Source organism: Manacus candei, unplaced genomic scaffold, assembly GCF_025592945.1.
Source record: "Manacus candei isolate 608988 ecotype Guabito, Panama unplaced genomic scaffold, ASM2559294v1 h1tg000023l, whole genome shotgun sequence".
NCBI classification, from domain to species: Eukaryota; Metazoa; Chordata; class Aves; order Passeriformes; family Pipridae; genus Manacus; species Manacus candei.
The window spans coordinates 12,363,986-12,385,329 of NW_026138071.1; the positions used below are offsets into that span (position 1 = coordinate 12,363,986).

General features: G+C 37.0%; 1 protein-coding gene across 3 annotated transcripts; it reads left to right on the top strand.

The window, feature by feature from the left end:
- The first annotated feature begins 521 nt into the window (after positions 1 to 521).
- On the top strand, positions 522 to 21,344 carry HAT1 (histone acetyltransferase 1). Of its 3 annotated transcripts, none has more exons than XM_051787449.1 (11): positions 522 to 626; positions 1,540 to 1,611; positions 4,268 to 4,343; positions 6,078 to 6,198; positions 11,597 to 11,776; positions 12,012 to 12,133; positions 12,634 to 12,738; positions 13,073 to 13,179; positions 15,771 to 15,922; positions 17,142 to 17,258; positions 20,951 to 21,344. In XM_051787449.1, the coding sequence occupies exons 1-11, from the start codon at positions 620 to 622 to the stop codon at positions 21,116 to 21,118; spliced, it is 1,227 nt and encodes a 408-aa protein (XP_051643409.1). In that variant the 5' UTR covers positions 522 to 619; the 3' UTR covers positions 21,119 to 21,344. The 3 variants fall into 3 exon arrangements, with proteins under 3 accessions (XP_051643409.1, XP_051643410.1, XP_051643411.1); XM_051787450.1 differs by lacking the exon at positions 522 to 626 and adding an exon at positions 639 to 661; XM_051787451.1 differs by lacking the exon at positions 522 to 626 and adding an exon at positions 686 to 885.

A 21,344-nucleotide genomic window follows, 5' to 3' on the forward strand; every position in this document is an offset into this window, starting at 1 on the left:
TGGGAAGAAAAGTAATCGTTCCATCCCAGTCCAAAGCAGCCCCACACCAGCCACTGGGAAGAAAAGTAATCGTTCCATCCCAGTCCAAAGCAGCACACAGAGTAACAATCTGTGTTATAAGCGCATCAAAAACCAATCCCTTAAAAGAAAACAGCAGAAATATCCTTTACGCGGTGGCTGTAACAAGCGGTTCAGCACGCAGATTTTTATTTATTTATTTCCCAACGCTAAAGCTCAGGTTGTTTGCTGGGCTGCAGCGCGGCCGTGGCGCTGGGCCGTGCGGTCGGTGCGTGCGGGGGGCGCTGAGGCGAAGGGCGCTCGGCCGAGCGGGGGGGACGTTCCCGTCACGCGGGGGCCGGGACACGTGCGAGCCCGCGCCGCCAGCATTGCGCATGCGCGCCCTCTCGAGGCGGGGCGAGGCGGGGCCGGTCACGCGAGCGAGGGCGCGAGCGCAGGGCTCGAGGCAGCGCTGGGCATGCGCGCGAGCCGCGCGCGCCGCGCGGCACAGCCATTGGCTCCTGGCCCGCTGTCGGCGGGCGGAAGCGGAAGGGCGTTTGCGCGCGCTTACTTCCGGCGGGCGGGCGCGCGGGTTGGTTCGCACTGCGCGGGCCGCTCGGACATGGCGGGTGAGGCCGGGACGGGGCAGCGGGCGGCAGGGACGGTACGGGGTGCGAGGGAGGGGAGCGCGGCTGCCTCTGCCGCCGGCTGTGTCTCTGTCCCCCCGGTTACCCTGGTCGTGCTCTTGCTGCGGGGCGTCCTCGGGCTCACGGCCCCCGAGCTTGGTAGTGCTGAGCCGGAGTATATCTCCTTGTCCGCGAGTTTTTTGGGGGTGGGCAGGGAATTAAAAGCCCGAAACTGTTTTTACTCCCAAGTTCACTGACTGAAGTAAGCTGTGTTAGAACTTTCTGGTGATACTTCTGGAGTGAAGGGGGGCTGTGTTCGTAAAGCTCTTGGAAAATGCCATCAGTGAAATGTCTTCTGTGCTGGATTCTGCTTTGAAAAACAGACTAAATGGAGTTCGCTTGCTTTTTTCTCCCACATCCGCTCTGGAAGAGCATTGGTAGCCAAATAATTGCCGGTGGTTTACATGCCACTGCAGTTCATGAACACCTGTTTGTAAAAATGACTTAATGCAAACACTTAATACGTGTTACTTAACCAGTTTTTTTAAATAACATGTTAGATTGAATTCTTAATTTCATACTTATATTTTAAAATATATGTTTAATTGGTAATAGCTTATAACACTTGCTAATTTTATGGTAATATCTTTAATTCTCAGAAACTAAATGGAGAGATGCTTGTCTGTTTTCTAGTTCTTGTTTATAGTTCCAGAGAAGTGTTTAAGATAAATCTCTATGTTCTCCATGTTACCACATTGTAGCATATTGTAGCTTTTCTTAATCTTACTTGTTCAGTGGTTTTGTGTTGTGTGTTTTCTGTAGTTTTTACAACCCTTTTTCTAATATGATCTTTGAGTAATATTGACACACAGACTCAACACCTCTTAAACCTTAAAAAAACCAACTTTTTCTTCAGGACTTACTGCTATGGAGAAGAAGCTGGCTGAATACAAGTGTAATACAAATGAAGCAATTCAGCTGAAGCTAGGTAATGTCCCTTTTTAAATGCTCTACAATTGATATTGGAGTATTAGTACCTTCCTAAGAAATGTTCTTATACTTAAATTCACCCAGGTATTAATATGTCCTTGTTGATGTGAGCATGCAACTCAAGAAAGAAATGCATGGTCTAGTTTGCTGAGACTACTGGAATTCAAGTACAGCTGTAGAAATTCAGTCCTATCTCTGCATGATAATCAGCACTTTATTACCATGTTACCAGAGTGCATTGGAATTACATCATCTTATTTTCTTGAAGCATTTGTTATATTCTTTGCTTCTGTAATCCTTGTGACATGGTGTAGTCCTAAGTATGTGTTGACTTCATGGTGACTGTAGCAGCAGAACTAATTTCTTTAGGGTTACAAATATCTAATTATATGTTTCTAACATCTTTCCCTTTCCTCTTTCTTTGATGGGGGGGTGAATAAAAGGCTGAAAAGTGTTGTTGGGTTGGGGTTTTTGCTGCCCTTCCCCCTCAACATCTGGATTACACAAGACATTTTTAGTGAAATTTGTTTAAAATCTGAAGAGAAAAGATACTGATCTTTCAAGAACTGTTTATTGCTCTCTCTAGCCAATTTGCTTACTAGGATACTTAAAATACAGCCAGAATTACAGAACTCTTGGTGGACTTGCTTATATTTTAAACTTATGTGCAGCTGTAATAACTTGAAGAATAAGGCGTATCTGTCTAATTTTTAATCTTTACAACCCCTCAACTATTTGTTCCCTTGAGCAGTACATATATATACACCTTAATTTATTAAGGAAGTTGAAGTAATGAACTTGTTAAGCACTTTTCAGAACTATTAGCAGTCTGTTCTGTACAGCTTAGTAGCATTTTCAATACACAGTGGCTTGTGAACCAAAATGTTGTTATAAGCAAAATACTTAAGTTTTTCAGCCACTGTATTTGTGAATATTTCTCTTACTCTGAAACATTATTTCAAAGAGTAGACCGAATGTTCTATTTTTCTCTTCCACCTTTCTAAAGACAAAGAATTAGAGATAATGACATCTGAGTGAAATTTGTCTAGAAATCCAAGGAGCTACTATATCAGGTTTTTAATTAAGGTACCCATTGCCCATTTCAGCTAATTTTTTTTGCTTTTTTTCTTCCAGGGAGTTTAGATGTTCCATATACTAATTGTGTTAAGAGGAAGATATGAGATGCTACAAAGTTGTACCATTTAAAAAAATACCAAACATTACATGTTTTTCATGGGATATAAAAGCAGTCATACACTATCATCTTCAGGGTCTTAATTTCTTCTGAGAATTGCTCTTTGGTTTTTGTTTTGTTTCTCCTTTGTTTGCTTTCTTTTAACACTTGTTACTTTGCCTCAAATCTGTTGCTCTCTGAATTAAACCTGAGAAGTCAAGAGCAACCATCTCCTTTGCTTTTGAGAGGGTCAGACTTTTATCTTGTCACTTGGACACTCCTCATTCACATTTTTCTCTTTGACTAATTACTCTCTAATATTATCAGAAAAAAACTTTTCTTTGTCTCTGGTTTTACTGGAGTAAAGCAGCAATGAAGCTGTAGTTCAATATTCCACATGCTTTAAAAAAAAAGCTGTAATAGCAATATTAACTCTTGCAGCATTGCATACTCCTGCTAATGCAATATCAACTCATTCAGCATTAAAAATGTGTAACAGTTGTTTTGAGCTACCTGTAGTTTGTTACCATGACTGAACTATATCTTTAATGCCTGAGTTAAGAGTTACAGCCCTTCCAATTCGAGGCATTTTTTTAAACTGCAAATACACAGAATGTTTAGGAATCAAGTTTCTCGCTATTTTAAATTTTTTTCCTGGGAAATCCTACTTTAATCTCTAATTTCATCCACTAATAAATCTTATATTTAATGATGGAAGAACTTCTGTCATAATTGCTGTGGAGCAACTGCTATAATTCTATAAGCATGAATAAAATGCTTGTTCAGTAAGTTACTGAGTTTGAATAGATGCCATTATAGTGAATGTTTTTACATTACCAGAGAAAGCCATGTTTATTACTAGGCTTTGAAGAAAAGTAAAGAGTCAGGAAGAAAAAAAAAAATCACTAAGTGTTTTGGTACTATTGGTACAAGTACCAGTGTAATATTGTTGCAGCTGTTTTGTATGTATCCATGCTGATTCTCCAAAATTTTGACATGAATATAAATGCACATAAACATTTCTTTCCAGTCATCTCTCCATGAAAATCATCTACAGTGAAGTGTTCTCACCTGCATCTAGGAGAAGAATGACAGAAGGAGAAGGCAACATTGATTACACGATTGATGTTCTTATTGCAGGAGTAACCAGCTGAGCAGTGTCCTCAGTGTTCAAGATGAAGTTAAAGGCAGAATATTCAGGAGATGCATGTATGAAACATATACATGTGTGCATCTGTGTCAATTTTTCAGTTTTATTATGATTAGTGATTTGACATCCTCAGATCAAACAACATGCACCTAAATTGTATGGGATGTCATTTCATTTGTGTGTCAGCCTAATGTACATAGTTTCTTAACTGAAGTTGTCTGTAGCAGAAGAATGCATGAACAGCTACCAGGGCATCTGTGGATAAACAAACCAAAGCCGATGACTTGGTCATGCTCTTTTTTTTTTTTTTTTTCTTTTCCCCCTCCTCAGTTCGCTTTCCTGAGGATTTGGAGGATGACAACACAACATTTAATCCAGAGTACAGCCATCAAGTGTTTGGAGATGAGTAAGTTAAAGTTTCCATAGTCAAATTAATAGGTCCAGAAGGGAAGAGTTGCTTCCAAATTGTTAGAAAACAAGAAATCCTGCTGTACTGAGTACAGGAGGAAAATCACTGCCCTAGTCCTGCCGGCCACACTATTGCTGATACAGGCCAGGACACTGTTGGCCTTCTTGCCCACCTGGGCACACACTGGCTCATGTTCAGCTGCTGTTGACCAGCACCCCCAGGTCCTTTTCTGCTGGGCAGCTTTCCAACTACTCTTCCCCAGGTCTGTTGTGCTGTAGTGGGGTTGTTGTGACCCAAGTCCAGCAGCTCAGCATTCCACCCAACTTGATGTTGTCTGCAAACCAACTAAGGGGGCACTTGATGCCCTCATTAAGGTCATTGATAAAGATATTAAACAGGACTGGCCCCAGCACTGAGCCCAGGGGAGCACCACTTCTGACCAGCTGCAGCTGGATTTAACTCCATTCCCCACCACTTTTTGGGCTTGGCCATCCATCCAGTTTTTTACCCAGTGAACAGTGCACATGTCCAAACCATGAGCAACCAGTTTCTCCAAAAGAATGCTTTAGAAATGGTGTCAAAGTCCTTACTAAAGTGGAAGTAGGAAAGTATTGTTTCTTCTATTTAGAGTATGCTGACTTAATTAGTACTGTAGGGAAGTCAGCCACTCTGTCCCTAGTGCTGAAATGTCATTTCATATTTTCAGTAGAGTGATATTCAACAATCTGGCCATAGTTAAAAAAGATCAACAACAACAACAAACCCAGCCTACTAAGGAAAATCCAGGTGCATGTTTCTGTAGACTTCTTGAAATAGTTATGTTTCTTAATTTCCATTTCCTTTTTAAAAGCATTCTGAGTACTCCAATTAGGATTAACTATGTATAATTCTAGTAATGGGAGAACTCTCCAATCTGTTAGTATAACTAACAAGCAAATTCTTGTTCTGGAACTTCTATTTCAGGTTTTAAATTATGAATGTGCTATCATAAAAGAAAAATCCCAGTAAAAAAAAAATCAACTATGCTTTAAAATAACAAAAATTGACCTGTTACTTTGTGAACACTACTGTTTTATCAAGATTTTTCCTAGAAAAAGAATTCTCTATACTTCATAAGAATATAGGGTTTGTGTTCAGGCAACTCATATTTTCAAAGTGTAGAAAAGGCTTTTGTAGGGTTTTTTTTGTTTTTTTTTTTTTTTTTTGCATTTGCTCAGTTCTGGTGACATTGGATAACTAAATAGAAACTCAACCAAAAACTGTCCACATATTGCTATGTCTCATTATCTGTGTTTTGTACAGTATAAATTGCAGTAGTTTATTCCAAAATGTTATACTACACTGCAAAGTAATTTCTAATAAATGTTATTGATCGACTCATATAAATACCTGTTAAGGAGTTAAAGCTATTGAAAAAACATAAACACAGGATTAGCTATTTCAGGTATTAGCTATATCTCTCCTGAGCTGTTACAGTAAGGGCAGAGACATTGCCTTGCTGAGTTCAGAAACGTGTTGTATTTCTCCCCTAGAGGAGCAACACAGTAGCAATACTTTAAGTCATTGTCTCTCTCTGGATAGTGCACATCCAGTTCGATTCCCTTTTCCTATTAGGAAGCTTACTCTACCTTACTGGGAAAGATGATGGGAACTTCCAATGAGATGAAAGCACTGTGATGTGAATATTTTGCTTTGTGTAGAGTTCCTGATTGTTCTTTTCTTCTTTCTCAGTGAAATTGCTTTTGGCTACAAGGGGCTGAAGATCCTTTTGTATTACATCGCTGGTAACCTGTCCACGTTCTTCCGCATTGAATACACGTCGAAAGTAAATGAGAAGTTTGACTGTGTGGAGGTAAGTGCAGGTGTCTACCTTTGAAGGTTTACTTGGGCATGGACAGGAATTCTAGGTTTAGTAATATCCCCCCAAAACATGGTTTAACTTAACAATAAACAAAAAAGCTTCCTTTGTTGCTAAGCTGTAAAAGAGCTTTGGACTTCCATCTGTACGTTTTCCCCTTCTTTGACTCCAGTGCCATCAAAATTGTGTCAAGCAGTACAGTGAGACATGAAGTGCTAATACCAAAACCAATTCCACAGAAAACCCCTCTACTTGACAAGTCTGTATTTTCATGTTAACCGAGTCCAGGTTTTATGCTGAAGAGAATTCAGTAAGAAGGAAAAGGAGATTTTTGTAAGCACTTCATGATATGGTATGTGTGTCTCTTTAAATGTGGAGGACAAGTAAGGCAGAAGAGAGATTATAAACTTGTGGACAGGTATCATGTGTGCTTTACATCTTAAAGGAATATGATATACAGTTATCTGCAGTTATCTGCAGGGGGTTTTGTTTGCTTTTTCTATTTTTGCCTACAGGTTTTCTGAGCTTATAGAATACTTGTAGAAAAGATTTGTTTTCTCTCGTACTGTCTATATGCTCTCAGAATATTCTGAGAATATTCTGACTTGTATTTAAGTTACTAATTTCAAGTTCATTGGAGTTTATTTAAATAATTGCAAGGAGAGGCCTATTGCAAAGGGAGAAATACATTGGAATTACTTTGGTAAGTGAATTTTAAAGGTTTGTCCTTCTTTATTCTGAAGGTGTTTTAGAATATACTTACTTCAACAGGCTAAGTGCCTGGACAATATCTGAAATACTTTCAAGGGTAGAGCAACATATCTTAGGAGTGAAAGGTCATGTTCTTCAATCTTAAGAATGTTTTCGGAAATAAGGGAAAAAGGAATGCTGTTGGTGATGTAGTAAACATTAAAATCAAATGGTCCAACCTTTCACCAGTATAATTTCATAATTATCACAATAGGAATCCACACCATAGCACCTTTTTACTGACAGTCTATTTTCTGTACAAATGGCAAACCCACTTTACTTTTCTGGAGGTACAGGCAAGGTAAACAAGGTCTGTCTTGTCCAAAGCATACTGAAACTTTTGATTGCTCAGAATCATTGCTTTTTTCAAACCCTGTTTCCTATACAGAATTGTTCCTCCAATTGATTAAGGGATTGAGGTGAAGACAAAAAAGAGGATCATTTTGAGAGAGGCTTCTTTGTGCTTTCCAGAGCATTTACAGGCTTTGACTGGATGGGAAGAATGTGGTTGCTTACTCTGTGCTTTCCTTGGTGTTACTAACACTGTACATTCAAATAGACTGCTCATATTGCTGTATCTAAACCTGTGTAGAAAAAAAGACATGGCTGTAATCAATCTTGCTCTCATTTGTATTTGCCATCAGTTTAACCACCTTAAAGTATGAATGCATATGCAGAGATTAAAACAAGCTGTCATTACAGCAGGATGTTAATTTGAATGCACATTAACATTTATTTTTCTGAGTTAACTGTTTGTTTGCTGATCTCTGCTCCTTGAGGATAATTATACTAAGAGGCAGATTATCCACCATGCATGACAGATAATCTTTGTGCTGTGAATAGATGGTGTTTAGGAAAGGACAGCAGTTTCTGCCTTTAACATAGCTGGTTACAAGTAAGATGTTGGTTTTAATGCTCCACAAAGTTATTCACAGCTTAGGATTTTGTATCTAAATACCCCTACAAGCCCATTCAGTGGTGGGTGGTTTTATTCTGTGATATTAAATTTGGTTTGATTATTGCTAAAGCAGCTGCTACAGTCCCTGCTAGGGACTGACAGAAATACTTATCCCAATACCTCTCCTTTTTTTTTCTCCAAGATGTTTTTGAACATGAGGAAAAGATACAATCCTGAAATGTCAAGAGACAGAACTCCAGTCATATTTATACATCTGAACATGGTTTAGCTCCATCTTTATTGAGGAGGGCTCAGCAGAGTATGATTGTGTTTTGAACAGAAGTTGGCACTTCATTTAATGAAAATAGACAGAATTTTCCCTTGGGTGAAGTTGATTTTTTCAAATATCTGAAGAGAAGCTGCTTTCTTCTAGTGTAAATATTAATAGCATTGACCTCTGCATTGTTGCTTTGAGATTTGCAGCTGTTCCAATATTTTCCTTTTCATCTGCATTTTATGATAGGGTGGAGGAAAAGTATTTCACTAAACTATATATCTTGCTTTGCAGCTAGTCTATATGTTTATAGACTTTGATACAAAAGTTAATGAAAAAGTGTTATTTTAATATTGGCATATTTTTCTTTCTTTCATGTAATACTGCTGATCACTCCATTGCTCCCCACTGAAATACATGCATGGGTTAGAGAAATTCAGCTTTTAAATATGCTTCTATAATTATTTTAAATTCAATCACTTTTTGAAACAGCATCTACATGGTATACAAATGTCATAGCTGCCTGTTAGTACAAGAATAATCTCTATGTTAAAATTATCCAGACTCAAATGCAATGTACAAAGACATTACCCATTTAAACAGTCCTACTAGAAATCAAGTGTAATTACAAGCCTATACCAAATTCCCTGTCATCACCACACATGATTCTGATTATGAAGGTAATACATTACAGGCAGCACTTCCATGAACCAAAAGCTCAACAATTCTTGGCTGGCTTAATTCAGGTTTTTGCATGCTTCACTGTATGTGGCTTTGCCTATGTTAAACACTGTTGGAGTAGTCAACAGGATTGTTTTTCTGAAGAGAACCTTAGGTGCCATTGCGTGCATCCATTCCTGTTGGTAAGATATGAGTGAAATTAACCTCTCAACGAGAGCAAGGGAATACACAAGGGAAGGCAGTAACAAATTCTGGTAGGTCCTTGGATTATGAGCACCTCAGAAGGGTTTGGAAAGGGCCTACAAAGTAATTCATGTTTCTGGCCTACAAAGTAATTAATGTTTCTGTTAAAAAGTACAGGTGTTAATGAAACGTTGTTTTTTATGTTGTCGATATGTCAAGATTCCAGTATTCCAGGACTTGCTAATTGAAAATTGGATCACTTAAACTTCTGCCACCACTCCAGCTGAGGATTCTGGGATTTGTTCTGTAAGAGAGAGAAATCCTGTTAACCCTAAAAGTAACTAAAGACTATATTTTCATTTCTTAAATTATGTCAGATCCCATTTCAAGGGGAGAGAATTTTTAGGAAGCAATAGGTGAAAATATGTTTTAGTCATATAGAACCAAGAAGTATTATCTGGTGCTTTATCTGCTAAGTCTCTGTCATCTTTTAATCCTTTCTATTTTTTTGAAAGTAAGATTTTTCCTTGGTGGCAGCCAGTGATGGATGTGTTATCTTACAGGCTTTCAGCAGGTGAAAGTTTGGCTTCCTTCTCACCACTAATGAAGAAAGTTACAAATATGAAGGGAAGCAAAATTACTTAATCATTATTTATATGGTACCTCATACTGTATGTTCACCTTGTTTAGATAGCTTCCACATAACCTGAGATACTGAACTGATGCTTGGAAGTACTGTTTTAATTCTAGGTTATTTTTACATGCCTATTTCAGCTATATAAAATGAGTCACTATGGATTCTTAGTTGTGGTTCCCTACAGCTCTGTAATCAGTGCAGACTAAGATCTACTTAAACAGTGCATTTGCATGATTTAAAAAAAAAAAGTAATTTCTAAAATGTGTTCCATATAAATATGTTTTTAAATGTATTACGTTGATTCTGAAAAAATGGCTTATTTTATGTAATGCACTTAAATCAGTAAGTGTAAAGAAAATGTTTTAGTTAATACTGGTCTGTGAAGAATAGCAAAGGCTCCAATAAATTATCTTTGTTTTGAGAATGAAATGGATGTAAAGACTGTACATGTTTTAACTTGGTTCTTACACCAAGTATTGTAGAGCTGTATTTTAACTGCTTAATAGCTCTCTCTCCAAATATAAATATAAATGTTGGTAGTACCAAACCATTAAGAATAAAACTTGTTTGTGCTGAGCTAAATCCATCTTTCTCTACAATAAAACTGTAACTGAATGATAAAGTGCTATTCATTTGCAGGTGCATTGCTTCTACTTAAGGGCCTATGGTTGAAAGGACAGGAATTAGTAGCATGTTGTATTAGCCTTTTGTAGTGTATTTTGTTCTAAGCATCTTAATTTCCCTGTTTTGAATGCTAAGTAGCAAGGGTCTTGGTTTTGAACTAATACCCATCATGCATGTAAACGGTGTGAAAGAGCTGCTTAGTAAGTTAACACAAAGTGTTCTTGTGTCCGTCCTTGTGGAAATAGATACAATACAAACATTACAGCTGAACTCACGGCAAACTCCATTAAGTAAAAACCTGGATTCATTGTCTAGAGGAAAGTTTGAATTGAATGTAAGCTCATTTTGTTGAATGTAATGTCAGGCTTTTAGGGGTTGTATTGAGGAGAACGGTTTTGTTAAGTTGAGACCAATTCATTAAGTTTTATTGCCTGGTGAGAAGCAGTAATACGTTATTGTGAAACTTCATCAAATATTCATGGTTAAAAAGAAGTAGTAAATGTATTCAATCAAGTGGTCTTCTGGGGGTCTGAAAAGGATTATGAAGTCTGCTCAGCTGATAGTCTCTAACTTTTCAGATAACCAAAGTGAAATCTGTGAATTAAATTTTGGTGTCAGAATATTTTGTCTTCCACAGTATGTTAGACTACAGGTCAGATTTGCTGACAGTATTCTTAAATTGTACTATTTTATGTCAAACTTTGTTTTCAAAACTGTCTTTTATTAGAATGGGGGATGTGGTTGTCTGAGTTTGTAATGTGTTTTGGAGCTGATCCTGTAGACAGGCATTTCAAACAGGGGGACACAAGAATGCAAGAGTGTGCTAGCTGTCACTTTTCTGTTTGGGAGCTAACATTTTTGATCTTTGTGCCTGTTTCTCTGCTTAGTTCTGCATTACCTAGTAGTTATTGCAAGCTGCTTGTTTGGGAACCTGAGTTCTACAAGGCTGTGTTGCATAGCATAGTCTGGAAGAATTGCTGTCTGGAATGTCTTAGCTTCTGAATGTGCTCCACTTACAGAATAGCTATCAACACTCTTAGACAAACTTGGACAAGTGTAGCAATTTCTAAACATAATAGTGTTCATTAACTTATGCTGTAACCAAGAGCTTTTTGATGCTTACAGTGGCTGGATTGTGACCTTTCTGATTTCACCAGTGCAACTTCTTTACTTGCTGGAAGGTCATCACTAAACAACAGAAATGCTTCCCTTCTTTTTTTTTTTTTTTTAATTACTGGTAGGCCATATCATCTCTCATATAGTCGTTTCTTATAGCACAATAATGACATCAATGCTGGTTTTTTTCTCATCTTCCACTGATCCTGCCCCTTTTTGTAATCTGCAGGCAGATGATGTTGAAAGTAAAATTAGAGAAATCATTCCGCCTGGTTTTTGCACAAACACAGATGACTTTGTGTCTCTGCTGGAGAAGGAGGTCAACTTCAAGCCCTTTGGAATGCTGCTACACACATATTCTATCCATAATGAGGAAGCCGGTGAAGATATAACATACCAGATATACAAGGTATGAAAAATTAAGTTAAACTTCTGCTTTTGAGCAACCAAATGCAATTTTATTTTGCAAGGATGCACTTTCTGTAATGATTGAACCGTAGTATATAAATACTATCATTTTATCCATTTATTAATCACTGTAAACATGCTTTTTTATATCCGATAATTTAATTAGGTTTTGCGTATTTTTTTTCCTCTTACATCTGTGATAGGTTTCACCTGACTTCTCCTGGCTTTTTCCCTAGGCTGACATGACATGTCCAGGCTTTCGAGAATATCATGAAAGGCTTCAGACGTTCTTGATGTGGTTTATTGAAACTGCTAGCTTTATTGATGTAGATGATGAAAGATGGAACTACTTTCTAGTGTAAGTACAGTTCTAAAGCAACAGTGGACCTTATTACCTCCACAAAGCCTGCATTTTAATTGTGGCTGGCCAATTATTGGAGCAGTATAATGATATTTTTCCCAGGAAAGAAAAACCATTGTTTATGAGGCTTGAGTTTTCCTCCATTATGCTTTGGGAAAGCTTGAGAATAGAGCTGAATTAAATGCTGTTGTCCGTTAGAGCCCTGAATGTAGGCTTAAACAGTAAAATGAGCTTTGCCTGTGTTTTCTTTTACTTGCCACCTATTCATCTTTATAATAGGCAAGTGCACTGAAGTGCTGTAAAGAGGCCTGATTTATCCAAGTTGCTGCACACCAATTAAGTGAATTGTACATTCAGAACATAGCAGGTGTACCCATTGGGCCCTCACAGAGTAGCTTGCTGACACTGAAAATTCAGTTGGAGAATGGAAAAGAAAATGGACACTGCATGGGAGCGCGACTGTAATTGACCTGCTTGGCTTTCTGTTTTATCTGCAGATTTGAGAAGTATAATAAGGATGGAGCTACGCTCTTTGCGACCGTAGGCTACATGACAGTCTATAATTACTATGTGTACCCAGACAAAACCCGGCCACGTGTAAGGTAATTGGCGGTGTAACTCGTGCCTTGCCTTTTATTTCAGAAGAGGGAACTGCTGAAGTTCCCAATACTTGTTTATAATGGTGTTGATTTGTTTAAAAAAATCCCCATTATTAGCTGTCTATGCACTGATTTATTTCATTGTTTCCTTCTTGAAGCGGAGGGAATCTCAAACAAGTTTGGAATATTTAACAATTTTAAGACTCTGTTGAAAATTACATTTTAACATTAAGGTTGCTACACATACTTTAATCTAAAATGAAATACCGTTTTGTTTTTAAGACTTTATATTTGCAAATGCATAATTTGAACTGAAAATGCATTCCTTTGTCTGTAGTCAGATGCTGATCTTGCCACCATTCCAAGGAGAAGGCCATGGTGCTCAGCTGCTTGAAACAGTTCATAGATACTATATGTCTTCTCCTACAGTACTTGATATAACAGGTTTGTGTTAAATTTTTAACAAGCAACTTGTAGCATTCACAGGTTGTTAGCCCACAAGCTAATTTCTGTGTTCATTTGTCAGAATTACACAGCCTTTTGAAGATTCAGCTTCTGCTCAGTCCAGCATCAGTAGTACCCTGGTTTACAGAAAAAGTGTATATAATGTAACTCCTTAAATACTTTACTTAGAGAACAGTACACCAGGAAAATTCCATTCCTAGCATGAACAGATTACCAACTAATTAGCCATTTTATTGTGAGATACACAGATGAGTTTGCCAAGAGATCAAGCTTTGTCAAATTCCTTGTTCAACTTCCTTCTGTTAGCCAAAACTCAGACTTCAGGGGGCACACACTCATCTAACTAAATTAGCATATTAATATTAGTGTGCAAGATGAAATTTTACAGACAGTAGAAGTCCATAGAGAACTTGTGCTCTAGGAGCACACATTGCTGACTGAAGGCATCTGTGATATTAGAGGTGTGTGCACAAATACCTAAAAATAAAAGATTATTGAGGAAATGGCAGAGGGGATAAAGGGTGGATGTGCATAACAAAAATAACACTAGAAATTGCCACAGGTGTGACATCTGTCCTGTGGTTTCAAGTCTAGCATAGGAAGAAATATAGTTGAAGCACAATTTGACCATTCAATTCTATGTGCACTCTCATCTTGGTTAGAAATAACTCCCCATTCTAATTAAAACACAATTGACTGCTTGCTTCATAATGCATTGTTGCAGCATAATCATAACAAAAGGTAATCCATCTCATAATTTTAGTCCAGTTCATGGGAACCCAAGGAAGTGTAACTTTGTTTATGCAACAGAAAATCATCTGCATCGTGCATTTACTTTTTCCTTTTAATAGTACAGAGCTTTAACTGAGGATGAATAAAGTCTTAACATGGTACTGCGTAAATCATTTGACATATGCATGGCTCAGTGCCTTAAATACAGGGTTGTAGCAACCAGTAAATGTGCACTAAAACAGAGTTTAATTTTTTTATGGAATGAAGCAGGAGAAAGTTCACAATATTCTACATGTCATTCAAGCTCTTACAGAATTATTTTTTGTCCTTTTGAGCGGGAAATTTGGCTGGACAGTCCTGACATTGTCAGGATATTTAGTTACGTATCATCTAAAATTGGGAAGTAAAGCCTTTAACCTTTCTGAGAAGAGTTAACCTCTTTGAAAGAGCTAACGATGTATTAAAAAACTTCTGAGTTTCACATTTACAACAAATATTTTGTTCTGCTTATACCCGGTCATGCTGACACAAGCAAAACGTATGCTGATAGTGCTTACTGTACAGAAACTGCCTCATGTTTCTCTTAACTAATCTGAGCTCAAACGAATGGAGTTAACTTTAGTGCACCTTCTCCAATCTGTTTTGTAGAGTAAGTGCTATAAGGTTTGCCATACGAGATTAGGCCACTCATGCATAAAACATGTTAACTGATACAATCATCATAAGCATCCTCCAACCAAAAAAATAGTTGTGCAGTGCTGCACAAAGATAGCAAAAACTTCTATCCCAGTCCTTGGTAACTTTTTTTTTTCTTTTTGATCATCCTAAAACTGCAAATTTCAATTATTTACAGTGTTCCTCAAAACTAAAGAAAAACACAGGTGGGGTATAAGCTGGTTAGCAATAAACTCAGCAAGGCTAGTTCATGCAAAAATGAGGGTTGGGGGAAAACGTGGCTTTGCTACTTATTTGTGGAGAGCCTGTCTAAACAAACAAGGAAGAAAGAAATATATTCGCAGTGTTGTTCATAAATAGGAACAATGTGGATGGGACCACTTTGATGTTAACTGAGGCTAGTTCTCAACTTCGGTGTTTTTTTCTTAAAGCAACAATTTTGATAGCTATGCTGTCATTTTAAGCAAAATGGAAGTAACTTGAAATTGTGATCAGCTTTTGCTTAGGTGCTTCCAGCCTTTTAATTTTGGATAATCGTGTCTTTTGGGTCTTTCTACCTTTTCCTGTCTTCCTTGCTAACATAGACTATAACTCGTGGTCAATACCTGTCTTCAGCTAGCTTACTTGTGTACAGTAGGATATTTTCACCACTCTTTGTCCACATAATTTACTTGTGTTTTAGTAGTTGTACCACTCTGTCAAATATAGAATAGATGGAGGATATAGAAAAAAAGGTGTTATGCACAGAGTAGTCTTACTTTTCCCAAGAAGTTAAATGGGATTGAACGTGTATGTTGTCAGTTTCTTATAAATGCATATAATATAAAACTGTACATACTGCATACACAAAATATTACAAGTTTTTCTTTCCATGACCTGCTTGATGTCTGCTGTCAAACACCTAAACCTTTGATAGCAGTACTTAAAATTAACTAATTAAACAACACAGTTGTTTATATCACGGAATAGTCTGAGTCAGAAAGGACCCCCAAGGATCATCGAGTCCAAGTCTTAAATGAATGGCCCATAACAGGATCAAGTCCCCAACCTTGGTATTACACTGATGAATGCTGTATCCACTTTTGTTGTCCATAGTTGCTTGTAGTTACATCCCAGAGATGAGAAAACAAATAATGCTGATAGGCTTTTTTTATTCTTTCTAGCTGAAGATCCATCAGAGAACTATGTGAAGCTAAGAGACTTTGTTCTTGTAAAGCTCTGTCAAGATTTGCTGTGCTTTTCCCCAGTAAAGTTAATGCAGGGTTTCAGCCAAGAAATGGTGACGGAAGCTCAACAAAAATTGAAAATAAATAAGGTACTAAATCAGAACCATTGTAGTTGGACATATTCTTATCAAAATAATAGAATAACAATATAAAGTTAGAGATGGAGATTTGGAATTTACACACTCTGTCTTATTTTGACAGTTTTTTAGGATGTATCTGGAGAGACCTAGCTATTGGTTTTAGATAAATGCTTTTTTTACTTACAAAAGTCTGTTGTTGTAATAGAATTTGACATGGTTTTGATGTCTTTCAAGTGTATTTATGTAAATAATAAACGTTGCTTTGGGAATAAACACCTAAGTGGTAAACAACTGCTACTAAGGCAACTCTAAACACTTGGAGAACTGAACAGGTGAATTGAAAATTAAATTTGCTGGTAATCTCAGTAAGTTATTAAACTCGTTTGTGAGTATAGTAGTGAAATGGCAGAGTTGCTTAATAAAAAAATGTATTCGAATGTGATTTAATGAAAACCTTGAGGCTTGAGGGATGGGGAACGTGAAGCTATATTCAGTTGTGTTCATGAAAATGGTATAGTTTGTGTAAGCCTTCTGTATTTTAAATCTGAAAGGATAAATGTTCGGTTTGGGTTATTTTAATGGTATAAAAACATAGCAAACAAACCACCTTATTTATACTTGGTCTTAAATTCTACTTTCATACTGATACAACCTGTAGGGTTTTTTTCTCCTCAGATGTCATACTATCAGATAGTGATACCAAAAGCACTTCTGTTTTTCCATTTACTAATTAATTTTCTTCACTAGTAAACAGAAAACTTTAAATATTTTTGTTTCATTTTCCTATTTAGAACTTCAGGGGCCTTCTGAAGGGCAGTGGGTATTATGGGGATTATTAAAATTAGCAAAGTAGATACTGTTTGATATTGTTTAATGTCACTCTAGTTCCAGTCCTTCAGTTCTTTGAAGTATTTTTGGATTCTGGTTTCTGGGCTTTCTGCTGTTTATTAACAGTAGGTACTTGAAGCACCTCTACAGCTGGTGCAACACTTTGAGAGACCGGACACTGGCTGCATGGAAGAAAATGGTTTTGAAGTTAAAAGAAGAATGTTTATTCATTTAACCCAGCTGATAGGAGGATAGATTTGACAGAGGCTCTGTCCATGCCTCTGACTGTCTTCTGATAGGTTGAGGAATTACTCTAATATTTCAATATTTCTCCACTTTGAGTTCTGTTGAGTGACCTCTTCATTCAGACGTGGTTTTTATTCTCCTTTCTGTTCATCAGCAACACACGAGACGAGTCTATGAAATTCTCCGATTGCGTGCGACAAACATGGGGGACGCGGAACAGTCCAGGAGCTACCGGTTGGACATTAAAAGAAGACTGATTGGCCCCTATAAGGTGTATATAACTTAAGTATCATTTAATACTTTTTTCAGGGCTAATTATACTTGATTTTACTTTCATTTCCATAAATGTAGTTGATGCCAATTATGTTGCCAGTCAACTACTATTAGTTATGCAGTGTTCAACTGGCACGTGTACAGATGAAGAGATCATTCCTACTTTGCAGTGCTGAAGATCCTGACTGTTTCCTGCCCAATTCCAGCAGGAGGTTGCTATTAAGCTTATGCTCTCTAGCTACAAGTGGCATTATGCCCATGTAGGTTTAAGGGGAAAAAATTGTCAATTTCTTGAAAAGGCTAAAAATATGTCTTAAATAGGCAAGCCAAAAATGTGAAGATGTAAATGCTGTAATAAGTTTATACTGCAGACTAGGTAGTAGTTTAGCTTCCTGTTCTACTTGTTAGCTAGGTCTTAACAAAACAACTTGCTAGAAGTAATCAACATAGAACTCTGTGCAGATGGAATATACAGTAATTTCAGCAGTAAAATTCAAGCAAATACTAAACTAGATACAAAGTAATTTTCTTAGTTCCTATTAATTATGGGTTCCAGGATCTTCAGTATGGTTGGTCTGTGTTGCATAAACTGACCCTTTGGCATACAGGTTGAAAAAACTATATCCTAGTTACTAATGGCATCAGTCTTTGACTCTTGATGAAAAAAGACCACAAATAAATCCACATTTATTGCTATAACTGGCACATTAGCTGCTCTCATCAATTAGGTACTTGCTAAGCAAACCAAAATCCTGTTGAAAAAAGAGTATGAGGAATACCTCGATTAGCTTGCAAACCTTCCTAAAGCAGCACTTACCCTGTTATACCACAATACCAAAACTTTGATTGTAGTCATGTTGGGATTATGGGGGCTGTTAGCAGAAATGAGAGCCCAGCACTGTATTAAATACTTGTCTGATCTGGAGATAACACCATGTCATGCTGAGTGGCAGAACCTTAATCAATACATTTTCTCTTTCATGAGTGTCTTGTCTCATTTGTTAAATTTCAGTCAGTGTCCACTACAAATAAGGTGATTTTTCAGCAAACAGGACTATTACATGGTTTCAGTTAATTCACTCAGCACTGAAGTCCTGTGGGGGAAATGCAAAATTCCCAATAAGCAGCTTCAATTCTACTGCTTCCAGCAGGTGTTTCCACTTCAGTCTTTGCATGCAATAAATGCACGGATAATGAATGGATTTTGTATGTCTAGATATGCAATATTACTACTTTAGAATATTGCATTTCTGATTTTTCTGTTATTTCAATGAGGATTCAAAGGAATCCTTAAAGCAACCAACACCTTTTCCCCTGATTTTAAGTTTCATGTTCTGGAATAGTCATCTTGTTTGTGATAGTTCTACCTAGTAAACAGCTTACTCATACACTCATTTTAAACATTTTCCAATAAATTTTAGTTACAGTGCTGTTCTCAAAAAATTTTCAGAAATAAAATTAAACTAACTTTAAAATTAACTAAAATTAAACTAACTTTAGTTAGATGGTAATTTAGAGGGAGGGGGAGCAAACTTTAATAAACAATCAGGAATATTACTGCATACTCTAATACTGGTATCATTTTATTATGTGAAGCATATGATAGCTTCATTTTAACAGTGCTGTATAATAGAATAATTCTAAATTGTCACTACCTTAGTAGAAATGGTATTGCATCTTACAGCTATTTCCTGGCTAACAGTAGCAGTAATAAAACTATATGTGGAAACTTCAGGGAAAAAACATGTAATACATCTATTCTCATTGAAGTCTTCACATTAGCAAGGTTGCTAAACATACTGAGACTTTTATATATATGGCACCACTAGACCTGGAATGACTGATACAGCAGGTATGTTGCTCTCTGTATAAGCAATACTAATACAGGAAATAGAAGATTTGTTATATTAGTGAACAGGGTTTAAGGTTAGTTGGAGGGTGAGCAGCTTGTGAAATGTCTTCATTTCTCAAGAACTCTGCTTTTGATTAATTGATGATGATTTGATTTTGATATTGGTGGACTGTGCTGGTAGACATGTCTCCCTGATCATGTCTTTGTTCTTCATGTCATCCCTGTTGGAAGTAAATACCACTGCTGTGCTGATACTTTGTTTGGGTTTGCTACTTCAACAGAATATACTTTTCTGCCTAGCCCAGTAACTTGCTCCCTAAGAATTTTCTTGAAACTGCCCAGGTAAAATGTTACTGATGGCAGTTTTCAGAATCTTGTGTACCTGGATATGCTGGTAGTATATTTGGAGGGAAATGGATATTGGAACAACTGGTTATCTGAAACACGCAAAGGGAGCTTTTGCTTTCTACCAGGAATCTGGAACTTAGAGATGGCCTAACGCTACAGCATCAGATGTAATGGGCATTTAAAAGCTGACAGCCTTTTTTCAGAGCTAATACTTATAATCTAAACAGATATTCCTGTTAATTAAGCAGACTTAGATTTAGAATAAGAAGGTTTTAGTTCTTCTACTGACAGAAGCTTGGTCAGAAGGTACTCATCTCTATTTTGATTTGGGCAACTCATCACATGTTTTGAGTATCTTATACATTTTGACTAGATAGAGCTAACAAGAATCTAAAACTTGAACATCTGTGTTGCTTTTGACATTGTTTCTACAAGGGAAGATTTCTTGATTGTTGGCAGAAATGTGCCTGGAGGCCTTATCAGGACTTAAGTACAGAATCTCCTTTTCTGAACTGAACTTTGCCTATCTGTGGAATCTGTGGGAGATTATAAAAGCTTTTCTGATCTTACTCATTTACAGTTTACTGTGGTCTCCACTCCTCCTTCCTGACACTCAGCATCAACCACAGAAAGAAAACAAATATTCCTGTGAGAGATAATTGTAAAATTAGAGAACAGAAGGAGATTAATTTTGAGACTGATGGTAGAAATAGTTGGGTGAAATTTCCTTGATTCCACAGGCATTGCAAAGATTTATTGATAAGATGCCAGGCATACATAATGTCTTTTTTTAATGAAATGTTGAATGACATTCTGCTTTTACAAAGCAAGAGAAGACTGAAGAATTAAAAGTACCTGAAGAACTATATATTCAGATATAGATATCAGCTGTGTAAAACTATATCTGGGAAAAGGAAATACAAAAGCATTTTGAAGTGTTTTTAAGAAGCAGGTAAAAATATCGCATGTGACACAGCAAGGAGAACTCATCTTCTTGCTGTACAAATACACTTATGCTTGTAAATAATCTTATTTCATTTCACCATTGTTACTGCTAGTTCCTGACAATTATTACTTGAATAATTTGTAAGAATTTGTGAAACTTTTTCTGTATACAGGAGGCTTAAAATTAATTTTTGATAGTTATGGGGAAATTAGTTGGCTGAACAGCTACATAGTAGGACACCAGTGTGATTAATGCCAGTGTAGAACTAAATATCCTGGTCATTTTTCTGCAGTCAAGTTTTTCATGCCATACATCTTCAGTAGTAGGTGTATTGTTAGACCTAATCTGTTTGGTTGAGGAAAAAAAATCAAAACCATTTTTCACTTCACTAGTTCATTGGTAATACAGAAACTATAAGGCTTTAACAGAAGAGATGTACAGACACTGTAAATGCTTTTCTTGGGATTAGGGACATCTTTTAATGATATACCATATTCTTGATAATTATTGTTGTGTTCAAACTGCTATTTGTTTGATTGCTTAGAAAAAACAGAGAGAACTTGCCAAGATGAGAAGGTGTCTAAGACCAGAGGAGATGACTAATCAGTTGAACCAAATAGACCTAAACATGCAACGTGAGCAGTTAGAAGAGAGCTTCCAACAGCTTGTTTCAGATTACCGAAGAGTCCTAGAACGACTTGCACAAGCGTGAGGATCCTGCCTGTACAGGAACTTGCAGATTTCTGTACAGTGTTGTAAAGCACATCCTTAATTGCCACTTAACTGCAAAAAAATCTCATGTGACGTTTTAATCACATTAAAGGTGACTTGTGTTTCTGTGCATTTTGAATATTTTCTATTTTTGTGTTGTAGATTTTAAAATGTTGTACTTTAGGTTTGGGGGCACTTCTTGCTGAAATAAACAAAGTAGATTCTCA